This window comes from Zophobas morio, unplaced genomic scaffold, assembly GCF_036711695.1.
Source record: "Zophobas morio isolate AGI-343-1 ecotype UQ-CSIRO unplaced genomic scaffold, CSIRO_AGI_Zmor_V1 ptg000011l, whole genome shotgun sequence".
In the NCBI taxonomy this organism is placed as follows: Eukaryota; Metazoa; Arthropoda; class Insecta; order Coleoptera; family Tenebrionidae; genus Zophobas; species Zophobas morio.
The window spans coordinates 24,884,786-24,907,607 of record NW_026972116.1 but is presented as its reverse complement, the minus strand read 5'-3'; the positions used below and the strand labels follow the sequence as shown (position 1 = coordinate 24,907,607).

Genomic DNA, 22,822 nt, shown 5'->3' with positions numbered 1-22,822 from the left:
CTCAACGTCACCGTAGACCCAACGTCCCACCTCGCTCCACGTAGTTCTTTTACACTCTCAAAAGTTACGTGTCTGCGTGGAGCTTTTGCTCTCTGTAATCAAAATGAATATTCCAAACGAATATGTTTCAAATGCCGAAGACATAGCCGATCAGGTAAAAACGTCAATTAGTCGCCCCCAGAACTGCCCACTTTTTCCATATAATCAAAACTTTCTGTCAAAACCTGCAACTTTTTCAAAAAAATCACCCCAAAGTTTGGTGTCACGTCACCTTGCAACTTTTGTTCAAATTAAAAATAAATCAACAGGTTTTACGCTTAACGCGTCTAAATAAAACCATCTCGAGACACTACTAACTGGTCGCTGTTACTGCATTCGACGACTTCCATATGCTAAAAAATCACGTTCCAGGTCATCAGAAAATTAAAACATATCCTTCCAACAGTCGCCCGGCTGTGCTTAATATCCACGTTCCTGGAAGATGGTTTGCGGATGTGGTTCCAGTGGAACGAACAGAGAGAGTACATGGACTTGTCATGGGGCTGCGGCAAGTTCCTGGCCACCGTTTTCGTCTTAGTTAATTTAATCGGCCAGCTGGGGGGCTGCGTTATGGTTATCATACGCTACAAAGTCGCCATTGCTTGCGGGGTGCTATTTTTCATTGTAGTCCTACAGGTAGGAACGACCCCAACGTAGTCCCAATCTAACTTAGTCTTGCAGACTTTCGCCTACAGTATATTGTGGGACTTGCAATTCCTCTTCAGAAACTTGGCTCTCATCGGCGCCCTTCTGCTAGTCTTGGCGGAAAGCAGAGGCGAAGCCAAGAGTTTATTCGCCGGGGTCCCATCTCTCGGGGAGAACAAGCCCAAGAACTATCTGCAGCTCACGGGGCGCATTTTGCTGGCTTTTATGTTCATCACGCTGATCCGATTTGAGTTCAGCTTCTTACAGGTGAGTGAGACAAGGGGGCTAAAACGCAATTTATGGAGGTAAATGAACCGGAAAAGTTGTTTGGTTTTGTGTGTTTTTTTAACGCTGCCAAGAATTCCAACAATGGCACGTAAATTCTATTAAAAATAAACTTTATTGGGGTTTGAATTGCGAATATGTGATTTATTTAAAAATAACTTTTGTAATAAAGTGAACGCTAGAGTGTTGGATAATGGGTTTCAGTCGTAGTTTCAGCGGAAACTTTTTCCATAACTATTTTTCTGTCGTTGCATAACTAGTCTGTATTTGTATTGTTATCTTAATCAGGCTTTTAGATATATTTGCTTATCAAAGTCGTGAAACTCGTAGTTATGAACTTGTAATTATTTATTGTGATTAGACTGAACTTTGCCACTTCCCGTCGGTGTTGTGATGATTCGCATTTTCTATATTTTTTGCTAATCACTTGCAGTCATAGAAAATTTCAAAGTCATTGAATATTTTAAGGTGTTTAAAAAACACTATCAACCAATTGTAAACTAGTTCTAAGTGGGTGGATCTGTCTACGCCACGCCCCTTGAACTTCTTGCGCTACATTCGAAGATGAACCTTATTAAATTTGGCAACAATTTAAAACACCGTAGAAGACACTTACGTTTTGTTTTGTTTTTGTTTTCTTTTGCATGCGCATTTTGTTAACCAAGGTCACGGTCAACGAACTTGACACTTTAGAAACATGAATTCTAATAACAATTGATTGGTGTTAATTTTTAAATAACATCTTCGTTAAAAAATACTAAAAAGTAATTCTTAGCCGAACAACTAGGGTTTGTGGGGGTGGAACTGGATAAGCCAAGCCCACTAACGTGTTTTCAATTATTAAGCGCAATCAGCCCTTAATACAAGTTTACAATAAGTCAGAGTACTTTCAGTTCAATCAGGTTTGATGATTAATCAAGTTTATTGTTGTGGGGGCGGAATCTATGTGGACACACCCTTGTATATAGTGCCCCAGTTGAAACTCCTATGTCTTGAGAACGGATAGAAATATTGAAATTTTGTGAACGCCATCGTTTTTAGCTTGTAGGGGATTTTTAGGGACACGCCTACATCCTGGTTATATTAACTTGGCTTCTTTTTTTTTCAGATTTTGTTAGTTTACGATTTTTTCTTTTTTCAATTATCTAGTTTTCGGATTTTTCAATTTTAAATTTTTCATTTTTCAGTATTTTCATTTTAATTTTCGAAACATTTTGATTTTTCAGTTTTCGGATTCTTCAATTTTTCACTTTTCAATTCTATTTTTAAATATTTCAATTTTTTAATTTTTAGATTTTCGGGTTTTCCGATTTGTCTTGTAAATTCGATTTCTCAATGATCCAGCTTTTGATGCTTCAGTTTTTGGATTTTCAAGATTTTGATTTTAAATATTTCAATTTTCAATTTTCTTTTTCATATTTCCATTTTTCGATTTTTCAGTTTTTGAATTTTCGAATTTTAAATGTTTGGATTTTCGGTTTTTCAGTTATTCGATTTTTCAATAGTTCGAAATTCTCCAATGTTTGGTTTATTCAGTTTTTCACTTTACAATTTTCCTATCCAGTTTTTAGTTTTTGAATTTTTCAATTATTGATTTTTCAGTATTTCAGTTTTTAAGGTTTTCGATTTTTCAGCATTTTGATATTTAAAATTATTCGATTGTTCAGTTTTTGTGTTTGTTAATTTGACCTCAGTTTTTGACTTTTCAATTTCACTATGTTTCGATTCTTCAGTTTTTCTTTTGTTCAATATTTCAATCCAAAAGTGTCGATTTTTCAGTCTTGGGTTTTCCAGTTGTCAATTTTTGAATTTTCAAGTTTTCAATTTTTCGATTATTTAGTTTTCGGATTTTTCAATTTTTGACTTTTCAATTGTATTTTTCAGTATGAATTTCAATTTTTCGTTTCTACGTTTTTAATTTTTCGATTTTTCAATTATTTCTATTCGATTCTCCGATTTCTTGATTTTTGTGTTTTGATTTGTCTTTTAAATTTTTCGATTTTTCAGTGATCCAGTTTTCAATTTTCCGAGTCTTCAGTTTTCGAATTTTGAATTGTGTTCGAATCGTCAGTTTTTGGTTTGTTCAATTTTTGACTTTTCAATTTTTCCAATTTTCAGTTTTTTTGATTTTCTGATATTCTTCGATTTTTCGATTTTTAAATATTTCATCTTTTCAATTTTTCAACTTTACAATTATGGTTCTTGGGTTTATCAATTTTTTAATTTTTCGGTTCATCAGTTTTCAAAATTTTAAGTTTTTGACTTTTGAGTGCTTCGATTTTTCAGTTTTTGACTTTTCAATTTTACTATGTTTCGATTCTTCAGTTTTTCTTTTTTTTCAATATTTGAATTCAAAAAGTTTCGATTTTCAATTTTTCCATTATGTAGATTACGGATATTTCATTTTTTGACTTAAATTCTGTTTTTCAATATTTTAAGTTTTGAATTTTTCGTTTCTGTTTCTAATTTTTTGTTTTTGGGTTTTTCGATTATACGATTTTCATTTTTCCATGTTTCAATTTTTCGGCTCTTTAGTTTACGATGTTTTATTTTTTCAATTATTTAGTTTTCGGATTTTTTAAATTTGAATTTTTCATTTTTCAGTATTTTCATTTTAAAATTTTTTCGATTTTTCAGTTTTTGGGTTTTTCAGGTTTCTTTTTTTGAATTTGCAAGTTTTCAATTTTTCGATTATGTATATAGTTTTCGGATTTTTGAATTTTTGACTTTCATTCTGCTTTTCAGTATTTCAATTTTTGAATTTTTCGTTTCTATGTTTTTAATTTTTAGACTTTTGTGGGTTTCAATTTGTATTTTAAAATTTTTCGATTTTTCAAAGCTTTCAATATTTCAACTTTTCGATTCTTCAGTTTTTGATTTCAAATATTTCGATTTTCAATTTTCTATTTCGTATTTCAATTTTCTATTTCGTATTTCAATTTTTCGATTTTTCAGTTTTCGAGTTTCCAATTTTTCGTTTTTCAGTTTTTCAATTATTCACTTTTCGATTTTCAATTTTTCGAATTTTCAGTTTTGGGATTTTCCAGGTTCCGATTTTTTCAATTTTCCGAGTCTTCAGTTTTCGATTTTTTAATTGGTCGAAATTCTTCAGTGTTTGGTTTGTTCAATTCTTGACTTTACAACTTTTCAATTATCGATTTTTCAGTATTTCAATGTTTAAGTTTAGATTTTTCATTTTTCCAATTTTCAGTTTTTGGATTATCCAGATATTCATTTTTTCGATTTTTCAATTTTTCAGCTTTTCGATTTTTCAATTTTACAAGTATTCAGTTTCCGATTTTTCGCGTCTATGATTTTTTGATTCTTGGGCTTACCGATTTTTTAATTTTTCGATTCATCAGTTTTTAAAATTTTCGCTTTTTGTTTGTTGAATGTTTCGGTCTGTCTGTTTTTCAGTTTTACATTTTTAATTTTAAAATTTTTCGATTTTTCAGTTTTTGAATTTTTCAATTTTTGACTTGAGTTTTTGATTTTTACTTCCCGAGCGTAAGCAAAGGAAGTATTGTAATCGAGTCCGTCGGCCGACTCTCTACTTTTACGTTTTCTCGATCTTTCATGACCCCTAGAAGACGAAGAAATAGGTCTCCCATTTCCGTCTGTCTGTCCGTCCGTCTGTCCGTCCGTCTGTCCGTCCGTCTGTCCGTCTGTTGTCCCGGATTTTTATTAGACAGATAATCTCCGAAAGTACTCGACCGATTGTTGTGAAATTTTGTACTTATATTAAGAATATCATGTAGATGGTAAAACGCTAACCAAAATTTGTCTAATCATCCCCACCACTAAAGCGATGACGTCACTTCAAAATTGTACATAGTAAATGGGTTTTCAATTGTATAAAATAACATAGTCCTACACATGTAGTTTACAACTCTGAATCGACTTTTCACCCGAAACGTCCAGATTTTTGGAAAAAAAATCAAAATTATAAAACAACATTTTGAAATTTAATTTTTAATCTGCTAACCAGAATGCTTTGAAATGTTGCAGATGTTTTAAGGCTATAAAGAGCATCATAAATCTTTAGTCAAAAAATATTTGCTTATCCCCTCCAAAAACTTGATGACGTCAGCTCAAAAGTTTGTGGAATAAATCATATCTAAAATTTACAAAATATGATGAGTCTGTACTTGTGATCCATCACTCCATTCAAATTTTTTGGATTTGCATATACAGGGTGACTCAAAAAAATTAATGAATGCGTAAATATATTTTATTGATTTAATCAGGAACTACAACACCGAATGCTCTGAAATCTTGCAGATGTTTTAAGGTCATAAAAAGCATAATAAATGTTTAGTCAAAATATATTTGCTTATCCCCTCCAAAAACTTGATGACGTCAGCTCGAAAGTTTGCCGAATAAATCATATCTAAAATGTACAAAATATGATGAGCCTGTACTTGTCATTTATCACTCCATTCATATTTTTTGGATTTGCATATACAGAGTGACTCAAAAAAATTAATGAATGCGTAAAAATATTTTATTGATTTAATCAGGAACTACAGAACGGAATGCTCTGACATCTTGCAGATGTTTTAAGGTTATAAAGAGCATAATAAATGTTTAGACAAAATATATTTGCTTATCCCCTCCAAAAACTTGATGACGTCAGCTCGAAAATTTGCCGAATAAATCATATCTAAAATGCACAAAATATGATCAGTCTGTACTTGTGATCTATCACTCCATTCATATTTTTTGGATTTGCATATACAGGGTGATTCAAGAAATTAAATGAAAGCGTAAATTTATTTTACTGATTTACTCAGGAACTACAAAACCGAGTGCTTCGAAATCTTGAAGATATTTTAAAATTATCATAAGCATGGTAAATTTTTGATCAAAATGTATTTGGTCGTCCCCCCTAAAAAATGTATGTACGTCACCACAAAATTTTGCTGAATAAATCCTATCTAAAATGTACAAAATATGATGAGTCTGTACTTGTGATTTATCATTCCATTCAAATTTTTTCGATTTGCATATACAGGGTGACTCAAAAAAATTAATGAATGCGTAAATTTATTTTATTGATTTAATCAGGAACTACAAAACCGAATGCTTTGAAATCTTGCAGATGTTTTAAGGTTATAAAGAGCATAATAAATTTTTAGTCAAAATATATTTGCTTATCCCCTCCAAAAAATTGATGACGTCAGCTCGAAAGTTTGCCGAATAAATCCTATCTAAACTGTAAAAGTATGATGAGTCTGTACTTGTGATTTATCATTCCATTCATATTTTTGGATTTGCATATGCAGGGTGACTCTAAAAAATTAATGAAGGCGTGAATTTATTTTATCGATTTAATCAGGAATTACAAAACCGAATGCTTTGAAATCTTGGGAATATTTTAAAGTTATTATAAGCATGGTAAACTTTTGTTCAAAATGTATTTGTTCATCCCTCCTAAAAAAATTGATGACGTCACCCTTAAATTTTGCTGAATAAATCCTATCTAAAATGCAAAAAATATGATGAGTTTGTACTTGTGATTTATCATTCCATTCATATTTTTACTTCCCGAGCGTAAGCAAAGGAAGTATTGTAATCGAGTCCGTAGGCCGACTCTCTGCTTTTACGTTTTCTCGATCTTTCATGACCCCTAGAAGACGAAGAAATAGGTCTCCCATTTCCGTCTGTCTGTCCGTCCGTCTGTCCGTCCGTCTGTCCGTCCGTCTGTCCGTCTGTCCGTCCGTCTGTCCGTCTGTCCGTCCGTCTGTCCGTCCGTCTGTCCGTCCGTCTGTCCGTCTGCCGTCCCGGATTTTTATTAGACAGATAATCTCCGAAAGTACTGGACCGATTGTTGTACTTATATTAGGAATATTATGTAGATGGTAAAACGTAATGGGAAAAAAAACACAATAGGCATGCAGTCGTCAAGTTTCCGACAGCGAGGGAAGTACTGTCTAAACTCTTTAGACCAATTTTTCAATTTTACTAGGTTTCGATTCGTCAATTTTTCTTTCAAAAGTTTTTCTATTATTTAGTTTTCGGTTTTTTCGATTTTTGACTTTTCAATTCTATTTTTCAGTATTTCAGTTTTTGAATTTTCCGGGTCTGTTTTTAATTTTTCGATGTTTCAATTATTCGTTCCCGATTCTTCGATTTCTTGATTTTTGAGTTTTTCGATTTGTCTGTTTTTCAATTTTAGATTTTTCAATATTTTCATTTTAAAATTTTTCTTTTTTTTTTCAATATTTCAATTCAGAAGTTTCGATTTTTCAGTATGTTAATTTCTGAATTTTCCGTGTCTGTTTTTAATTCTTCGATTTTTCAATTATTCCTTTTCCATTTCTTGATTTTTGAATTTTTCGATTTGTCTTTTACATTTTTCGATTCTTCAATGATCCAGTTTTCGATGCTCCATTTTACATTTTTCAATATTTCAACTTTTCGATTTTCAATTTTTCCTTTCCATATTTCAGTTTTTAGATTTTTCAGTTTATGAATTTTCGAGTTGAGTTTTTCGATTTTCCGTTTTGGGATTTTCCAGGTTCAATTTTCCGAGTTTTTAGTTTTCGATGTTTTAATTGTTCGAATTTCTTCAGTTTTTGGTTTGTTCAATTTTTGACTTTTCAGTTTTCCTAGTTTTTTAATATTTCAGTTATTGAATATTTTGATTCTTTAATTTTTCGATTCTTTAATTATCTAGTTTTTAGACTTTTCAAATTCTTAAGTGTTGGATTTTTCAGTTTTCAATTTTTCAATTTTTCCAATTTTCAGTTTTTGGATTTTCCAGATATTTTTTGTTTCTTCTGTTTTTAAATTTTTCAACTTTTCGATTTTTTAATTTTACAATTTCCGATTTTTCAATTTTTCGATTACTTAGTTTTCGGGTTTTGAAATTTTTGACTTTTAAGTTCAATTTTTCAATATTTCAATTTTCGAATTTTTCGTTTCTGTTTTTAATTTTTCGATTTTTGGGTTTTTCGATTTGTCTTTTAAATTTTTCGATTTTTCAATGTTCCAGTTTTTGGATTTTCAAGTTTTCGATTTTAAATATTTCGATTTTCAGTTATTCAGTTTTCGATTTTCGATTTTTCAGTTTTGGAATTTTCCAAGTTCCGAATTTTCAGTTCTTCGATTTTCAATTTTCCGAGCATTCAGTTTTTGAATTTTTTATTATTCGAATCATCAGTTTTTGGATTTGTTCAATTTTTGACTTTTCAATTTTCCTATTTTTCAATATTTCAAGTATTAAATTTTTAGATTCTTCAGTTTTTCGATTTTTCAATTACCGATTTTTTAGTATTTCAATTTTTGAAGTTTTTTGACTTTTCAATTTTACTACATATGTTTCGATTCTTCAGTTTTTCTTTTTTTTCAATATTTGAATTCATTTTTCAGTTTTTGGGTTTTCCAGTTTTCAGTTTTTGAGTTTGCAAATTTTCGATTTTTCAATTTTTCGATTATTTAGATAATGGATTTTTCATTTTTTAACTTTTCAATTCTATTTTTCAATATTTTAATTTTTGAATTTTTTGTTTCGATGTTTTTAACTTTTTGTTTTGTGGGTTTTTTGATTTTTCAATTATTGCTTTCCGATTCTTCGATTTCTGGATTTTTGAGTTTTTCGATTTGTCTTTTAAATTTTCCATTTTTCATTATTTTTATTTTAAAATTTTTCGATTCTTTAATTTTTGGATTTCTCAATTTTAGACTTCAGTTTTTGACTATTCAAGTTTACTGTGCTTCGATTTTTCAGTTTTTGGGTTTTCCTGTTTTCAGTTTTTGAATTTGCAAGTTTCCGATTTTTCGCGTCTATGATTTTTTGCTTATCGGGTTTAACAATTTTTTAATTCTTCGATTTATCTGTTTTTCAGTTCTGGATTTTTAAAGTTTTGAGTTCAATTTTTGACTTTTCAGTTTTACTAAGTTTCGATTTTTCAGATTTTGGGCTTTCCGATTTTCATTTTTCGAATTTTCGAGTTTTCGATTTTTCAATTATACATTTTTCTGTATTTCAATTTTTCGATTCTTCAGTTTACGATTTTTGAATGTTGGACTTGAATTCTATTTTTCAGTATTTCAATTTTTCAATTATTCCTTTTCGATTCTCCGATTTTTGAGCGTTTCGATTTGTCCTTTAAATTTTTCGATTTTTCAATATTCCAGTTTTCGATGTTCAATTTTTATTTTTCAATCTTTAATCTTTTTGATTCTCCAGTTTTTGCATTTCCAAGTTTTCGATTTTAAATATTTCGATATTCAGTTTTCGATTTTCGATTTTTCGAATTTTCAGTTTTGGAATTTCCCAAGTTCCGAATTTTCAGTTCTTCGATTTTCAATTTTCCGAGCCTTCAGTTTTTAAATTTTTTATTGTTCGAATCATCAGTTTTTGGATTTGTTCAATTTTTGACTTTTCAATTTTCCTATTTTTCAAGATTTCAATTATTAAATTTTTAGATTCTTCAGTTTTTCGATTTTTCAATTACCGATTTTTTAGTATTTCAGTTTTTAAGTTTTTTGATTTTTCAGTTATTTGGTTTTCGATTTTTGGCTTCAGTTTTTGACTTTTCAATTTTACTACATATGTTTCGATTCTTCAGTTTTTCTTTTTTTTTCAATATTTAAATTCAAAAGTTTCGATTTTTCAGTTTTTGGGTTTTCCAGTTTTCAGTTTTTGAGTTTGCATATTTTCGATTATTTAGATAATGGATTTTTCATTTTTTGACTTTTCAATTCTACATATTTTTCAATATTTTAATTTTTGAATTTTTCGTTTCGATGTTTTTAACTTTTTGCTTTGTGGGTTTTTCGATTTTTCAATTATTGCTTTTCGATTCTTCGATTTCTGGATTTTTGAGTTTTTCGATTTGTCTTTTAAATTTTCCATTTTTCATTATTTTTATTTTAAAATTTTTCGATTCTTCAATTTTTGGATTTTTCAATTTTAAACTTCAGTTTTTGACTTTTCAAGTTTACTGTGTTTCGATTTTTCAGTTTTTTTGGTTTTCCTGTTTTCAGTTTTTGAATTTGCAAGTATCCGATTTTTCGCGTCTATGATTTTTTGGTTCTTGGGCTTACCAATTTTAATTTTTGGGTTCATCAGATTTCAAGATTTTCAGTTTTCGGATTTTTCTGTTTTTGACTTCAGTTTTTGACATTTCAATTTTGCTAGGTTTTGATTCTTCAATTTTTCTTCTTTTCAATATTTCAATTCAAAAGTTTCGATTTTTCAGTTTTTGGTTTCCACTTTTCAGTTTTTGAATTATCAAGTTTTTCATTTTCCCATATTTCAATTTTTGGATTCTTCAGTTACAATTTTTCAATTTTTCAGTTATGTATTTAGTTTTGGAATTTTTCAATTTTTGACTTTCAATTCTATTTTTCAATATTTCAATTTTAGAACTTCTCGTTTCTGTTTTTAATCTTTCGATTTTTGGGTTTTTCGATTTTTCAATTTTTTATTCCATATTTCAAATTTTCGATTCTTCAGTTTACGATTTTTCAATTTTTCGGTTATTTTTTTACGGATTTTTTAATTTTTTTACTTTTCAGTTGTATTTTTCAATATTACAATTTTTGAATTTTTCATTTCTGTTTTTAATTTTTAGATTTTTGAGTTTTTCAATTTTTCAATTATTTCTTTTCGATTCTTCGATTTCTTGATTTTAGTGTTTTTTGATTTGTTTTCTAAATTTTCCATTTTTCAATGATCCAGTTTTTGATGTTCAGTTTTTGATTTACAATTTTTCTTTTTCATGTTTCAATTTTTCGATTTTTCAGTTTTTGGATTTTCCAAGTATTCTTCGTTTCATCGGTTTTTAAATTTTCCAGTTTTTCGATTTTCCAATTTTCAACTATCGAGTTTCCGATTTTTCGCGTCTACGATTTTTTGATTCTTCGGTTTACCGATTTTTCAATTTTTTGATCCATCAGTTTTTGATTTTGGAGTGTTTCAATTTCTCTTTTTCAAATTTAGATTTTTCAATGTTTTCATTTTAAAAGTTTTCGATTTTTCAGTTTTTGACTTCTATTTTTCATTTTTCAATACATATTTCAATTTTTCAATTCTTAACATTTTCGTTAAAAAAATACTTTTATTTCTAGTGGCCACTTTTACATTTTTTTAGAAAATAAAATAAAAAACCAAGGAGTAAATCTTAGACGAGCAACCCTGCATTTAAAAGAATATTAGCTACAAACAGATTCAAAACTAGGTTTCTGGGGGCGGAGCTGTGTACGCCACACCCACTAACCTAGTTTTCAATTATTAAGCATACTTTGTGTGATGTAAAAGTTTAAAGGACGTCAAAAGTCAAATTTAACACAAGTTTAAAATAGGTCAGAGTATTTTCAGGTAAATTCGTTACTTAATCAATCTTGTTATCGTGGGGGTGGAGCCTATATAGACACACCCATCTATACAGATCACAATCAAAACTCCACGACCTTATATCTTGAGAACGGATAGAGATATTGAAATTCTGTAAACTCCATTGTTTTTAGCTTAAAGGGAACTTTCACATACTTGATATATTAACTCGGTTTTTTTTTTTCAGATTTTGTTAGATCTCCTCGGATCAGCTTTGATGGTTTTAGTTACAATAGGTTACAAAACAAAATTGTCAGCCCTAATTTTGGTATTATTACTTACAACACTCAACTTCTACCATAACGCTTGGTGGAATATTCCATCGTACAAACCGTTGCGTGATTTCTTGAAATACGATTTCTTCCAGGTACGTACTAGATAAATTCGTTGTGTCCCAATTTTGATTTTTTTTTTTCGTAGACTTTATCAGTAATCGGAGGGCTCCTCATGATAGTATACTTAGGCCCCGGGGGCGTATCAATGGATGAACACAAGAAGAGATGGTAATTTAAGTGTCATTTTTTTAGTCAACTGGTGTTGTATAAGTTGTGACTGGACGTTATTTGATTCGTTTTTCTATGAAATTCCCATATTTTCTTATTTTTACAAGGATTTTTGAATGTATGAGCCTGTATTTTTTTACTAATTTAATGAAAAAGTGTACATATTGTGTATTTAGCAATTTTAATTTTTCTGTGACCATCGTTTTAAGTATTTAAGGAACTGTTGACACCGGAAGATACAATATTTGGTACTGGACACAATATTGTATGTACGTATTTGAATTTTTTGTATGCTCAACATATACTTCCAACGCTAATTATTATAAATCATTTTATTGTATTTTAGATAGATTTATGTTTATGGGTTGTTGCAAGGACTAATAAAACATATTTTTCCATAAGAATTAAGCGTGAGAACATCGCACCTCGTTCTCGAGCAGCATTATATGCTCACACAGTCGCCCCCAAGTGTTTCTTTTTTTATTATGATGACCAGCCAACTTGATTCTAAAAAAATAATAAAATTATGGCGTACCTCGTGTCATCCCACTGTCTAAAACTGACACCCACATTAAAACTGCGCCGATGTTGCTCCCAATCGAAAGCCCCCTACAAAATCGTGATGGTCCGTCACGGCGAGTCCGAATGGAACCAGAAGAACCTTTTCTGCGGCTGGGTGGACGCCCATTTGAGCGACAAGGGTAAACAGGAAGCTGCCAACGCCGGAAAGTACCTCAAAAAGTCTGGATACAAGTTCGACCAGGCCTACACCTCGGTGCTGTCCCGGGCCCAAGAAACCCTCTGCATCATCCTCAAAACCCTGGGTCAGCGAATCCCGGTTGAGACCACGTGGCGCCTAAACGAGCGCCACTACGGCGCTCTGACCGGGTTGAACAAGACCGAGACGGCGAAGAAGTTCGGGGAGGAGCAGGTGAAGCTTTGGAGGCGGAGCTTCGACAAGCCTCCGCCCCCGATGGACGAAAAGCACCCGTATTATCAGCAGATTGTGTGCGATCCGAGGTACAAGAACGGGCCGCCGCAGGATAAGTTTCCGATGTTTGAGAGTCTGAAGCTGACGATTGAGAGGACGCTGCCGTTTTGGAATGAGAGGATCGTGCCCAAGGTCAAGGCGGGGAAGCAGGTGATTATTGCGGCGCATGGGAATAGTCTGAGGGGGATTGTCAAACATTTGGACCAGATGAGCGAGGAAAAAATTATGGGGTTGAATCTACCGACGGGGATTCCGTTTGTGTATACTTTGGATGATAACATGAAGCCGTGTCCGGATGGGAGTTTGCAGTTTCTGGGGGACCCGGAGACGGTGAAGAAGGCCATGGAGGCGGTGGCTAGTCAGGGGAAGGCGAAGTGAGAATGGAGGGTTTTTTCAATAAATGAATCTGGAATTTAAAAGTCTTTTACTTCCCGAGTGTAAGCTAAGGAAGTATTGTAATCCGAGTCCATCATCCATTGTGTTTTCTCGACGTTTCATGACCCCTAGAGTACAAATAAATATTTTAGGTCGCCTGTTTCCGCGTGTCTGTCTGCCGTCTGTCCCGATTTTTAGTGGACGGATAATCTGTTGAGTTTTCACCCTACACATTCAGATTTTTGGAAAAAAAATTAAAAATGTGTAATAGCATTTTGAAGTTTAACTTTGAAACTGCAAAACCGAATGCTGTGAAATCTTGCAAACGTTTTAAGGTTAGGTCAGGTCATGACGTCATCACAAAATTTGGTCTATCTGAAATATGAAAATGTTCATTATTTGGATTTTGCACTTATTCGATTTTTAAGTTTCTTTCCATTTTTTGATTTGAAAAGTCGAAAAATTGAATAATCTTAAAATTGCAAATCGAAGAACTGAAAAAACGAAGAATCGAAACATTGAAAAACAAAAAATGAAAAAAATTAACGAATGGAAAAATTGGAAAAAACGAAAAAACGAATCGAATTGAAAAATTGGAAAACCCAAAAATTGTATAATGGAAAAATTGTAGAATCGTCAAAATTGTAAAGTCAAAAAACTGTAATACTGAAAGTTCGAAAAATTAAATATCGACAAATTGAAAAATTAAATTAAATGAAAAATTGCAAAATCTAAAGCGGAAAAAACGAAAAATTAAAATATAAATTTAAAAGTTGAAAAATCTAAAAATTAGGAAATCAGGAGGTCGAGAATTGGATAACTGAAAAATAGAAAGATTTTAAAATTCTATAATTGAAAAAGTGATACATTTTTAAAATTATGTATAGTAATTATTAGATACATATTTAAAGTGAAAATTAGAAAAAATGTAAATCAAAAATTAAATAAACGAAAAATTTCAAAATCTAAAATGAAAAAAACGAAAAATTAAAAAATTAATTTAAAAATTGAAAGATTCAAAAGTTGGAAAATCGGAAAACTGAAAAATTTTAAAATGAAAACTCGAAGAATACATGTCGTAAAATTAAATAAAAAAATGAAAATAAAATTTAAAACATCGAAAAATTGTAAATCGATTAACTGAAGAAACGGAAATAAATTGAATCATAAAATTGGAAAAAAGAAAAATCAAATCGAAAAATTAGAAAACCCAAAAATTGTAAAATCAAAGAACGATAGAATCGCCAAAATTGTAAAGTCGAAAAAGAAGTAATATTGGAAGATCAAAAAATTAAAAAATTGTAGAAATGAAAAATGGAAAAATTGTAGACATGAAATATGTATTGAAAATTCGAAAAATTGAAAGATTCAAAAGTTGGAAAATTAGAAAATCAGAAGATTGAAAAATTAAAAATCTAAAAATTGAATAATTGAAAAAGTTTTAAAATCCAATATTTGAATAATGGAAAGATTCTAAAATCCTTGAATTGAAAAAGTGATACATTTTTAAAATTATACTAATTATTAGATACATATTTAAAAATGAAAATTAGAAAAATTGTAAATCAAAAATTGAATAAACGAAAATTTTCAAAATCTAAAATGAAAAAAACGAAAAATTAATATAAAAATTGAAAAATCGAAAAATTAGAAAATCGGAAGATTGAAAAACCGAAAAATTGTAGAAATGAAAAATTGAAAAATCAAAAAATTGTAGAAATGAAGTATTGGAAATTTGAAAAATTACAAAACAAAAATTGAAAAACCGAAAAATTGCAGAAATGAAAAATCGAAAAATTGTAGAAATGAAAAATTGAAAAATCAAAAAATTGTAGAAATGAAGTATTGGAAATTCGAAAAATTACAAAACAAAAATTGAAAAACCGAAAAATTGCAGAAATGAAAAATCGAAAAATTGTAGAAATGAAATACTGAAAAATCGAATTGCAAACTCTAAAAATTGAAAGATTCAAAAGTTGGAAAATCGGAAAATGAGAAATTTTTAAATGAAAACTCGAAGAATGCATGCCGTAAAATTAAAGGAACAAAAGAAATGAAAAAATAAAAAAAAATCGAAAAATTAGAAAATCAGAAGATTGAAAAACCGAAAAATTGAAAAATCAAAAAATTGTAGAAATGAAGTATTGAAAATTCGAAAGATTACAAAACAAAAATTGGATGAACGAAAAATTAGAAAATCATAAGATTGAAAAATCAAAAAATTGTAGAAATGAAATATTGACAGTTCGAAAAATTACAAAATTGAAAGATTTAAAAGTTGGAAAATCGGAAAACTGAAAAATTTTAAAATGAAAACTCGAAGAATACATGTAAAATTAAAGAAAAAAATTAAAAAAAAAATCGAAACATCGAAAAATTGTAAATCGAGTAACTGAAGAAACGGAAATAAATTGAATAAAAAAATTGGAAAAAAGAAAAATCGAATCGAAAAATTTGAAAACCCAAAAATTGTAAAATCGCCAAAATTATAAAGTCGAAAAAAAGTAATATTGGAATGGAAAAATTCTAAAATCGTAAAATTGAAAAAGTGAAAAAATTTTAAAATTAGATACATTGCAAATCAAAAATTGAAAAATCGAGAAACTAAAAGATCTGAAATTGAAAAAAACGAAAAATTAAAAAGTTGAAAAATTGAAAACCGAATAATTGAAAAATTTCACATCGAAAAAAAGAAAAATTAGAAAATTAAAAGTAATAATAAACCGAAAATTTGAAAAAATAAAAAAAATAAAAACTTAAACAAAAAATGGCCATCCGAAAAGTTGTAGAAATGACAAATTGAAACATTCAAAAGTTGGAAAAAAAAATCGAAAATCCTAAAATTGAAAAAGTGAAAAATTTTTAAATCAATAATTATTATAATTATTACATATTTAAAATGAAAAATAGAAAAATGGTAAATCAAAAACTGAATAAACGAAAAATTGCAAGATCGAAAAATTAGAAAGTCAGAAGACCGAAAACCAAAAAATTATAGAAATGAAATATTGAAAAATCGGAAAACTGAAAAATATTAAAATGAAAATTCGAAGAATTCATATCGTAAAATTGAAGGAACAAAAAAATGAAAAATTCAAAATTGCAAATCGAAAGATTAAAAAATCGAAATTGATAAAAAATATCGAAACATTGACAAATTGTATAACCCAAAAAGCGTAAAATCGAATTGTAATATTGAAAGACCGAAAAATAGAAAAATTAAATATCAATAAATTGAAAAATGGAAAAATTCTAATCTCGTAAAATTGAAAAAGTAAAAAATTTTAAAAATTGTAATAATTATTAGACACATAATTGTATGTAAAATAAATACTAGAAAAATTGCAGACGAAAAATAGAAGACACGAAAAATTGAAAAATCGATAAACTGAAAAATATGTAATCGAAAAAACGAAAAATTAAAAAGTGTACCTACATTTGAAAAATCGAAAAATTGAAACATTTCACATTGAAAAAAAAAAAGAAAAATTAGAAAATTAGAACATTGAAAAACCGAAAATTTTAAAAATAAAGAAAATAAAAAACCGAAACAAAAATTGCTGTTCGAAAAATTGTAGAAATGAAAAACTGAAACATCCAAAAGTTGGAAAATTGGAAAACTGAATAATTTTAAAATGAAACTCGAAGAATGCGTATCGCAGAATTCAAGAAATAAGAAATGAAAAATTCAAAATTTGCTAATCGAAAATTGAAGAAATGAGAAATAAAAAAAATCGAAATTGATTAAAAAATAATAAAATCGAAACACTGAAAAACTAAAAATCGAAAAAATCAACGAATCAAAAAATTGGGAAAAAACGAATTGAATCGAAAAATTTAAAAACTCAAAAACTGCAAAATCGAAAAATTATAGAATTGCCAAAATTGTAACGTCGAACAACTGTAATATTGGAAGATCGAAAAATTGAAAAATTACATATCAATAAATTGAAGAATTAAAAATCAAAAAATGAAATCCAATAATAAGTGAAAAATGGAAAAATTCCAAAATTGTAAAATTGAAAAAGTGAAAGATTTTCAAAATTGTAATAATTATTAGATACATATGTAACATAAAAACTAGAAAAATTACAAATCAAAAATTAAAGACAAAAAATTTGAAAATCGAAAAACCGAAAAATCTGGAATTGAAGAAACGAAAAATCCAAAGTTGAAAAATCAAAAAATTGAAAAATTTCCCATTGAAAAAAGAAAAAGTAGAAAACAAAAAATTGCTATTCGAAAATTTGTAAAAATGCGAAACTAAGACATCCAAAAGTTGGCAAATCGGAAAACTGAATAATTTTAAAATGAAAACTCGAAGAATGCATATCTTAAAATTCAAGACAGAAAAATGAAAAATTCAAAAATTGCTAATCGAAAATTAAAGAAACGAAAAATCGAAACATTGAAATACTAAAAATCAAGAAACTTAGATATCGAAAAAAATCAATGAATCAAAAAAATTAAAAAAAAAATCGAATCGAAAAATTCGAAAACCCAAAAATTGTAAAATCGAAAAATTATAACTGTAATACTGGAAGATCGAAAATTAGAAAAACCAAATATCAATAAATTGAAGAATTAAAAATTGAAAATTTAAAAATTCCAATAGCTAATTGAAAAATGGAAAAAATCTAAAATCGTCAATTTTTTTAATTGAAAATTTTCACATTAAAAAATAAAGAAAATGAAACATAAAATCGCAAACAAATTTTATAACTTTTCAAAGAAGCGAAATTTACCTATTGAAATAACCTTCGACGCATTTTTCTATTATTATCATTATCAATTTATCACCCAGCAACCCACAACCATGACGTACCATGTCACCCAAACGTCCAAAACTGCCACTTCAACCAGCGCGACATTCCCACAATGGCTCCCTACAAAGTCGTCATGGTCCGCCACGGCGAGTCCGAATGGAACCAAAAGAACCTCTTCTGCGGCTGGGTGGACGCCCACTTGAGCGACAAAGGCAAAGAAGAAGCTGCCAAGGCAGGCCAAGCCCTCAAAGACTCCAACCACAAATTCGACATCGCCTTCACTTCACTCCTATCCCGCGCCCACGAAACCCTCTCCATCATCCTCAAAATCCTGGGCCAGGAAACCATCCCCGTCGAGCAAACGTGGCGACTCAACGAGCGCCACTACGGCGCTTTGACAGGCTTGAACAAAACCGAGACGGCCACCAAGTACGGGGAGGAGCAAGTGCAGATTTGGAGGCGGAGCTACGACGTGCCTCCGCCCGCCATGGACGACAAGCATCCGTATTACCAGGAGATCATTGACGACCCGAGGTACACAAACGGCCCGCCTAGAGACCAGTTTCCGATGTTCGAGAGCTTGAAGCTGACTATTGAGAGGACGCTGCCGTTTTGGAATGAAAAAATCGCGCCGAGGATTAAGGAAGGGAAGGAGGTTATTATTGTGGCGCATGGGAATAGTCTGCGGGGGATTGTTAAACATCTGGATCGAATGGACGAGGAGAGAATCATGGGGTTGAATTTGCCCACGGGGATTCCGTTTGTGTATATTCTGGATGAACGTTTGAGACCGTGTCGTGACGGGAGTTTGAAGTTTCTAGGGGATCCCGAGACGGTGAAGAAGGCTATGGAGGAAGTGGCCAAACAAGGGAAAGCAAAATAAAAAAAATAATAAAATACTACGAACTACTTCGTTTATTTTTTTCTAAAAATTCGACCACTTTTTTCGCCAAACTTACGTACGACTTCGACTGTAAGTTCCCCGGGTCTTTGACCACAACAGGCGTACCACCATCAGTACTAGACGAAATTAGTTGATCTAAAGGGAAGCTTTCAATGATACTCGAGTTAACCTCAGCAGCCAAACTGGTAGTACCGTCTCCAAAAAGTTTGACGCTATTTAAACACGACGGACACGTCACTGAAGACATATTTTCCACCAAACCTATAATAGGTACTGCCAACTTTTGGTACATGACGGCTCCACGTTTAGTGACTTGAAGCGACGCCGGCTGGGGGGTTGTTATAAGAAGAACCCCTGAAATAGGCACATTTTGCACTAAAGATAAGTGCGTATCGCCGGTTCCTGGGGGCGTATCAACCACCAAATAGTCGATTGAGCCCCAATCCACTTGTCGCAACAATTTGTCTAAAGCTTGCATCACCATCAAACCCCTCCAAATAACAGGAGCCCCTTCTTCAATCAAAAACCCCATTGACATACTATAATAAAAAAATTAACAACGTTTGGACCCACCTGAATACCTACCATTTCACTCCGTAATTAACCAAAGGCACCATCAAATTTTTCTCGTTTAATAGCGGCGTATCGTGGAGATTCATCATCAAGGGTATGGACGGCCCGAACACATCCACATCTAGCAACCCTACGTCCGAATCGGGATAAGCTAGTTTGAGACCTGCGGCTAAATTCACTGCAAACTTGACTTTAGTACGTGATTGGTCAAGTGGGCTCCTCCCACCATTACGTCATAACGTGCCCGCCTACTTTAATGGTGAGAGCGATGAGCACACCACATTGCAACTAACAGCTTGGATTATGATTAACCTGAAGTTGTACTTTTTCCAACGCCGCCTTTACCAGACGAAACTACGACGACGTGCTTAACCCCATCAATGGGTTTTTTAGTGGGGAGCCCGCGACCCATGATTTTGGCCTGGTGGTGTTTTAAAGCCTCGCTGGGTTGTTTGGACGACAAAAATCTCTAGAATCGCGCCTCTTTATAAAATAAAACTGACATAACCTCAAAATTACCTTGAAACATGAACTTTGACTGGATGGTGGGAATTTTCGCAGGACGTTCATTATGACCAATTTACATAACACAGTACTTAAATTAACACCGGTTTAGTACGAAAAACAAGAGTTCATTGTTAAGACTTGAAGGGTGGTACATTTGCACTACTTTGAACTGGTTTGGGTTTGAGTAGTATTTAATTTTGTCGTTTTTTGTGACTGGGCTAGAAAAAGCAAGTTTGGTTTAAAAACGTCGGTCAAACGAAATTGCGACGAATTCGTGCCGCATTGTAACCATTATTCAAAAGTTCGTTTACGCAATAGTTTGTATTACATCATCACGTGACTTTGACAATCCGCTTCATCAGTAAATCTACTCCTAACCTCAAACCTCAAATTTTGTTTTTTCGCATATTTTCCACTTATTCTCTCATTTATAAATGTTCTCAATAATTCAAAAAATTTAAGAAAATCAAAAAAAATCCGAAGATCCCAAAAAATCGAAAATATCCAAAAAATCCATAAACAATCCAGAATATCCAAAAAATTCGAATAATCCAGAAAATCCCAAAAAATTCATAACATCCAAACGATCTAGAAAATCCAAAAAATTCAAAAAATCCAAATTCAAAAAAATTAAAAATCCCGAAATCTAGAAAATATCAAAAAGTTCAACTAATCCACACAATCCAGAAAACCCGGAAAACCCAAAAAGTTCAAGAAATAAAAAAGAATCTAACAAATTTAAACAATTAGAAAAACTAGAAAGTCCAAAAAGTCATAAAATCCAAAAATTCCAAACAATCCAGAAAATCCAAAAAACTAAAAATTCAGAAAATCAAAAAAATTCAAAAAATCCAGAAAATTAAGAAATTCTAGAGAATCCGAAAATCCCAAAAAATCCATAAAATCCAAAATTTGTACAGAATCCAAAAGAATCTAAAAATTAAAAAAAAGTCCGAATAATCAGAAAATCGTAAAAAATCTATAAAATTCAAAGAATCTAGAAACTCCAGAAAATTCAAAAAATTTAAGAGAATCTAGAAAATCCGGAAATCCCAAAAAATCGAAAATATCCAAAAAAACAAAATCCAAAGATTCTAAAAAAATCCAAGAGAATCTAAAAAATAAAAAATTATCTAGCAAATCCTAAAAAGTCCATAAAATCCAAACAATCTAGAAGGTCCAAAAAAAATCAGAAATCTAGAGAACCCAGAAAATCCTAAAAATCCAGGAAATCAAAAAAATCCATAAAATCCAAACGATCTAGAAAATCCAAAAAATTCAAAAATCCAAACCCAAAAAAATTAAAAATCCAGAAATCCAGAAAATATCAAAAATTTCAAATAATCCACACAATCCAGAAAACCCGGAAAACCCAAAAAGTCCAAAAAAGAATTCAAAAAATCTAGAAAACCCAAAAAGTCCAAGAAATAAAAAAGAATCCAACAAATCTAAACAATTCAGAAAAACTAGAAAGTCCAAAAAGTCATAAAATCCAAAAATTCCAAACAATCCAGAAAATCCAAGAAATAAAAAATTCAGGTAATTAAAAAAATTCGAGAGAATCCGAAAATCCCAAAAAATCCATGAAATCCAAAAATTTTAAAGAATCCGAAAGAATCTAAAAAATAAAAAAGTCCGAATAATCAGAAAATCGTAAAAATTCTATAAAATCCAAACAATCTAGAAACTCCAGAAAATTCCAAAAAATCCAAATTCAGGAAATCCAGAAAATTTATAAAAACCTAAAAATCCAGAAAATTCAAAATATTTAAGAGAATCCAGAAATCCGACAATCCAAAAAAATCGAAAATGTCCAAAAAAAAAAAACAAAATCCAAAAATTCTTAAAAACCCAAGAGAATCTAAAAAATTAAAAATAATCAGAAATCTAGAGAACCCAAGCAATCCAGAAAATCCTGAAAATCCTGGAAATCAAAAAATCAAAAAATCCAGAAAATTCAAAAATCCAAAAAGTACAAGAAATCCATATAAACCACATGATCCAGAAAATTTAAAAAATCCGAAAATCCCAAAAAATTAACAACGTTTGGACCCACCATTTCACTCCATAATTAACCAAAGGCACCATCAAATTTTTTTCGTTTAATAGCAGCGTATCGTGCAGATTCATCATCAAGGGTATGGACGGCCCGAACACATCCACATCGAGCAACCCTACGTCCGAATCGGGATAAGCTAGTTTGAGACCTGCGGCTAAATTCACTGCAAACTTGACTTTAGTACACGATTGGTCAAGTGGGCTCCTCCCACCATTACGTCATAACGTGACCGCCTACTTTAATGGTAAGAGCGATGAGCACACCACATTGCAACTAACAGCTTGGATTATGATTAACCTGAAGTTGTACTTTTTCCAACGCCGGCTTTACCAGACGAAACTACGATGACGTGCTTAACCCCATCGATGGGTTTTTTAGTGGGGAGCCCGCGACCCATGATTTTGGCCTGGTGCTGTTTTAAAGCCTCGCTGGGTTGTTTGGACGACAAAAATCTCTAGAATCGCGCCTCTTTATAAAATAAAACTGACATAACCTCAAAATTACCTTGAAACATGAACTTTGACTGGATGGTGGGAATTTTCGCAGGACGTTCATTATGACCAATTTACATAACACAGTACTTAAATTAACACCGGTTTAGTACGAAAAACAAGAGTTAATTGTTAAGACTTGAAGGGTGGTACATTTGCACTACTTTGAACTGGTTTGGGTTTGAGTAGTATTTAATTTTGTGTTTTTTTGTGACTGGGCTAGAAAAAGCAAGTTTGGTTTAAAAACGTCGGTCAAACGAAATTGCGACGAATTCGTGCCGCATTGTAACCATTATTCAAAAGTTCGTTTACGCAATAGTTTGTATTACATCATCACGT

The 22,822-nt window shown here is 30.9% G+C and overlaps 5 protein-coding genes across 5 annotated transcripts; 3 read left to right on the top strand and 2 right to left on the bottom strand.

The window, feature by feature from the left end:
- Nucleotides 1–29: 29 nt before the first annotated feature.
- On the top strand, nucleotides 30–11,988 carry LOC135127285 (surfeit locus protein 4 homolog). The gene is made up of 5 exons (XM_064053731.1): nucleotides 30–154; nucleotides 412–675; nucleotides 721–951; nucleotides 11,502–11,681; nucleotides 11,735–11,988. The coding sequence occupies exons 1-5, from the start codon at nucleotides 104–106 to the stop codon at nucleotides 11,819–11,821; spliced, it is 813 nt and encodes a 270-aa protein (XP_063909801.1). The 5' UTR covers nucleotides 30–103; the 3' UTR covers nucleotides 11,822–11,988.
- Nucleotides 11,989–12,294: 306 nt separating this feature from the next.
- Nucleotides 12,295–13,239, top strand: LOC135127284 (phosphoglycerate mutase 2-like). Its single transcript, XM_064053730.1, has one exon. The coding sequence runs from the start codon at nucleotides 12,344–12,346 to the stop codon at nucleotides 13,184–13,186; it is 843 nt and encodes a 280-aa protein (XP_063909800.1). The 5' UTR covers nucleotides 12,295–12,343; the 3' UTR covers nucleotides 13,187–13,239.
- A 4,730-nt stretch (nucleotides 13,240–17,969) lies between these two features.
- Nucleotides 17,970–18,858, top strand: LOC135127266 (phosphoglycerate mutase 2-like). The gene has a single exon (XM_064053706.1). The coding sequence runs from the start codon at nucleotides 18,062–18,064 to the stop codon at nucleotides 18,830–18,832; it is 771 nt and encodes a 256-aa protein (XP_063909776.1). The 5' UTR covers nucleotides 17,970–18,061; the 3' UTR covers nucleotides 18,833–18,858.
- Nucleotides 18,842–20,612, bottom strand: LOC135127265 (iron-sulfur cluster transfer protein NUBPL-like). Its single transcript, XM_064053704.1, has 4 exons — nucleotides 19,946–20,612; nucleotides 19,739–19,895; nucleotides 19,439–19,604; nucleotides 18,842–19,392 (listed from the first exon to the last, which is right to left on the bottom strand). The coding sequence occupies exons 1-4, from the start codon at nucleotides 19,994–19,996 to the stop codon at nucleotides 18,849–18,851; spliced, it is 918 nt and encodes a 305-aa protein (XP_063909774.1). The 5' UTR covers nucleotides 19,997–20,612; the 3' UTR covers nucleotides 18,842–18,848.
- Nucleotides 20,613–21,180: 568 nt separating this feature from the next.
- LOC135127268 (iron-sulfur cluster transfer protein NUBPL-like) lies at nucleotides 21,181–22,817 on the bottom strand. The gene is made up of 3 exons (XM_064053709.1): nucleotides 22,497–22,817; nucleotides 22,290–22,446; nucleotides 21,181–22,155 (listed from the first exon to the last, which is right to left on the bottom strand). Exons 1-3 carry the CDS (start codon nucleotides 22,545–22,547, stop codon nucleotides 21,944–21,946), a joined length of 420 nt encoding a protein of 139 aa, XP_063909779.1. The 5' UTR covers nucleotides 22,548–22,817; the 3' UTR covers nucleotides 21,181–21,943.
- Between the last annotated feature and the right edge of the window lie 5 nt (nucleotides 22,818–22,822).

Coding starts and splice junctions, on each gene's coding strand:
- LOC135127285 (XM_064053731.1), top strand. CDS start 104: ATGAATATTCCAAACGAATATGTTTCAAATGCCGAAGACATAGCCGAT. Junction 676..720: donor TTTTCATTGTAGTCCTACAG/GTAGGAACGACC, acceptor TTAGTCTTGCAG/ACTTTCGCCTACAGTATATT. Junction 952..11,501: donor TTGAGTTCAGCTTCTTACAG/GTGAGTGAGACA, acceptor TTTTTTTTTCAG/ATTTTGTTAGATCTCCTCGG.
- LOC135127284 (XM_064053730.1), top strand. CDS start 12,344: ATGGCGTACCTCGTGTCATCCCACTGTCTAAAACTGACACCCACATTA.
- LOC135127266 (XM_064053706.1), top strand. CDS start 18,062: ATGGCTCCCTACAAAGTCGTCATGGTCCGCCACGGCGAGTCCGAATGG.
- LOC135127265 (XM_064053704.1), bottom strand. CDS start 19,996: ATGAACGTCCTGCGAAAATTCCCACCATCCAGTCAAAGTTCATGTTTC. Junction 19,896..19,945: donor GTCAAAGTTCATGTTTCAAG/GTAATTTTGAGG, acceptor GCGCGATTCTAG/AGATTTTTGTCGTCCAAACA. Junction 19,605..19,738: donor TGGAAAAAGTACAACTTCAG/GTTAATCATAAT, acceptor TCAAGTTTGCAG/TGAATTTAGCCGCAGGTCTC.
- LOC135127268 (XM_064053709.1), bottom strand. CDS start 22,547: ATGAACGTCCTGCGAAAATTCCCACCATCCAGTCAAAGTTCATGTTTC. Junction 22,447..22,496: donor GTCAAAGTTCATGTTTCAAG/GTAATTTTGAGG, acceptor GCGCGATTCTAG/AGATTTTTGTCGTCCAAACA. Junction 22,156..22,289: donor TGGAAAAAGTACAACTTCAG/GTTAATCATAAT, acceptor TCAAGTTTGCAG/TGAATTTAGCCGCAGGTCTC.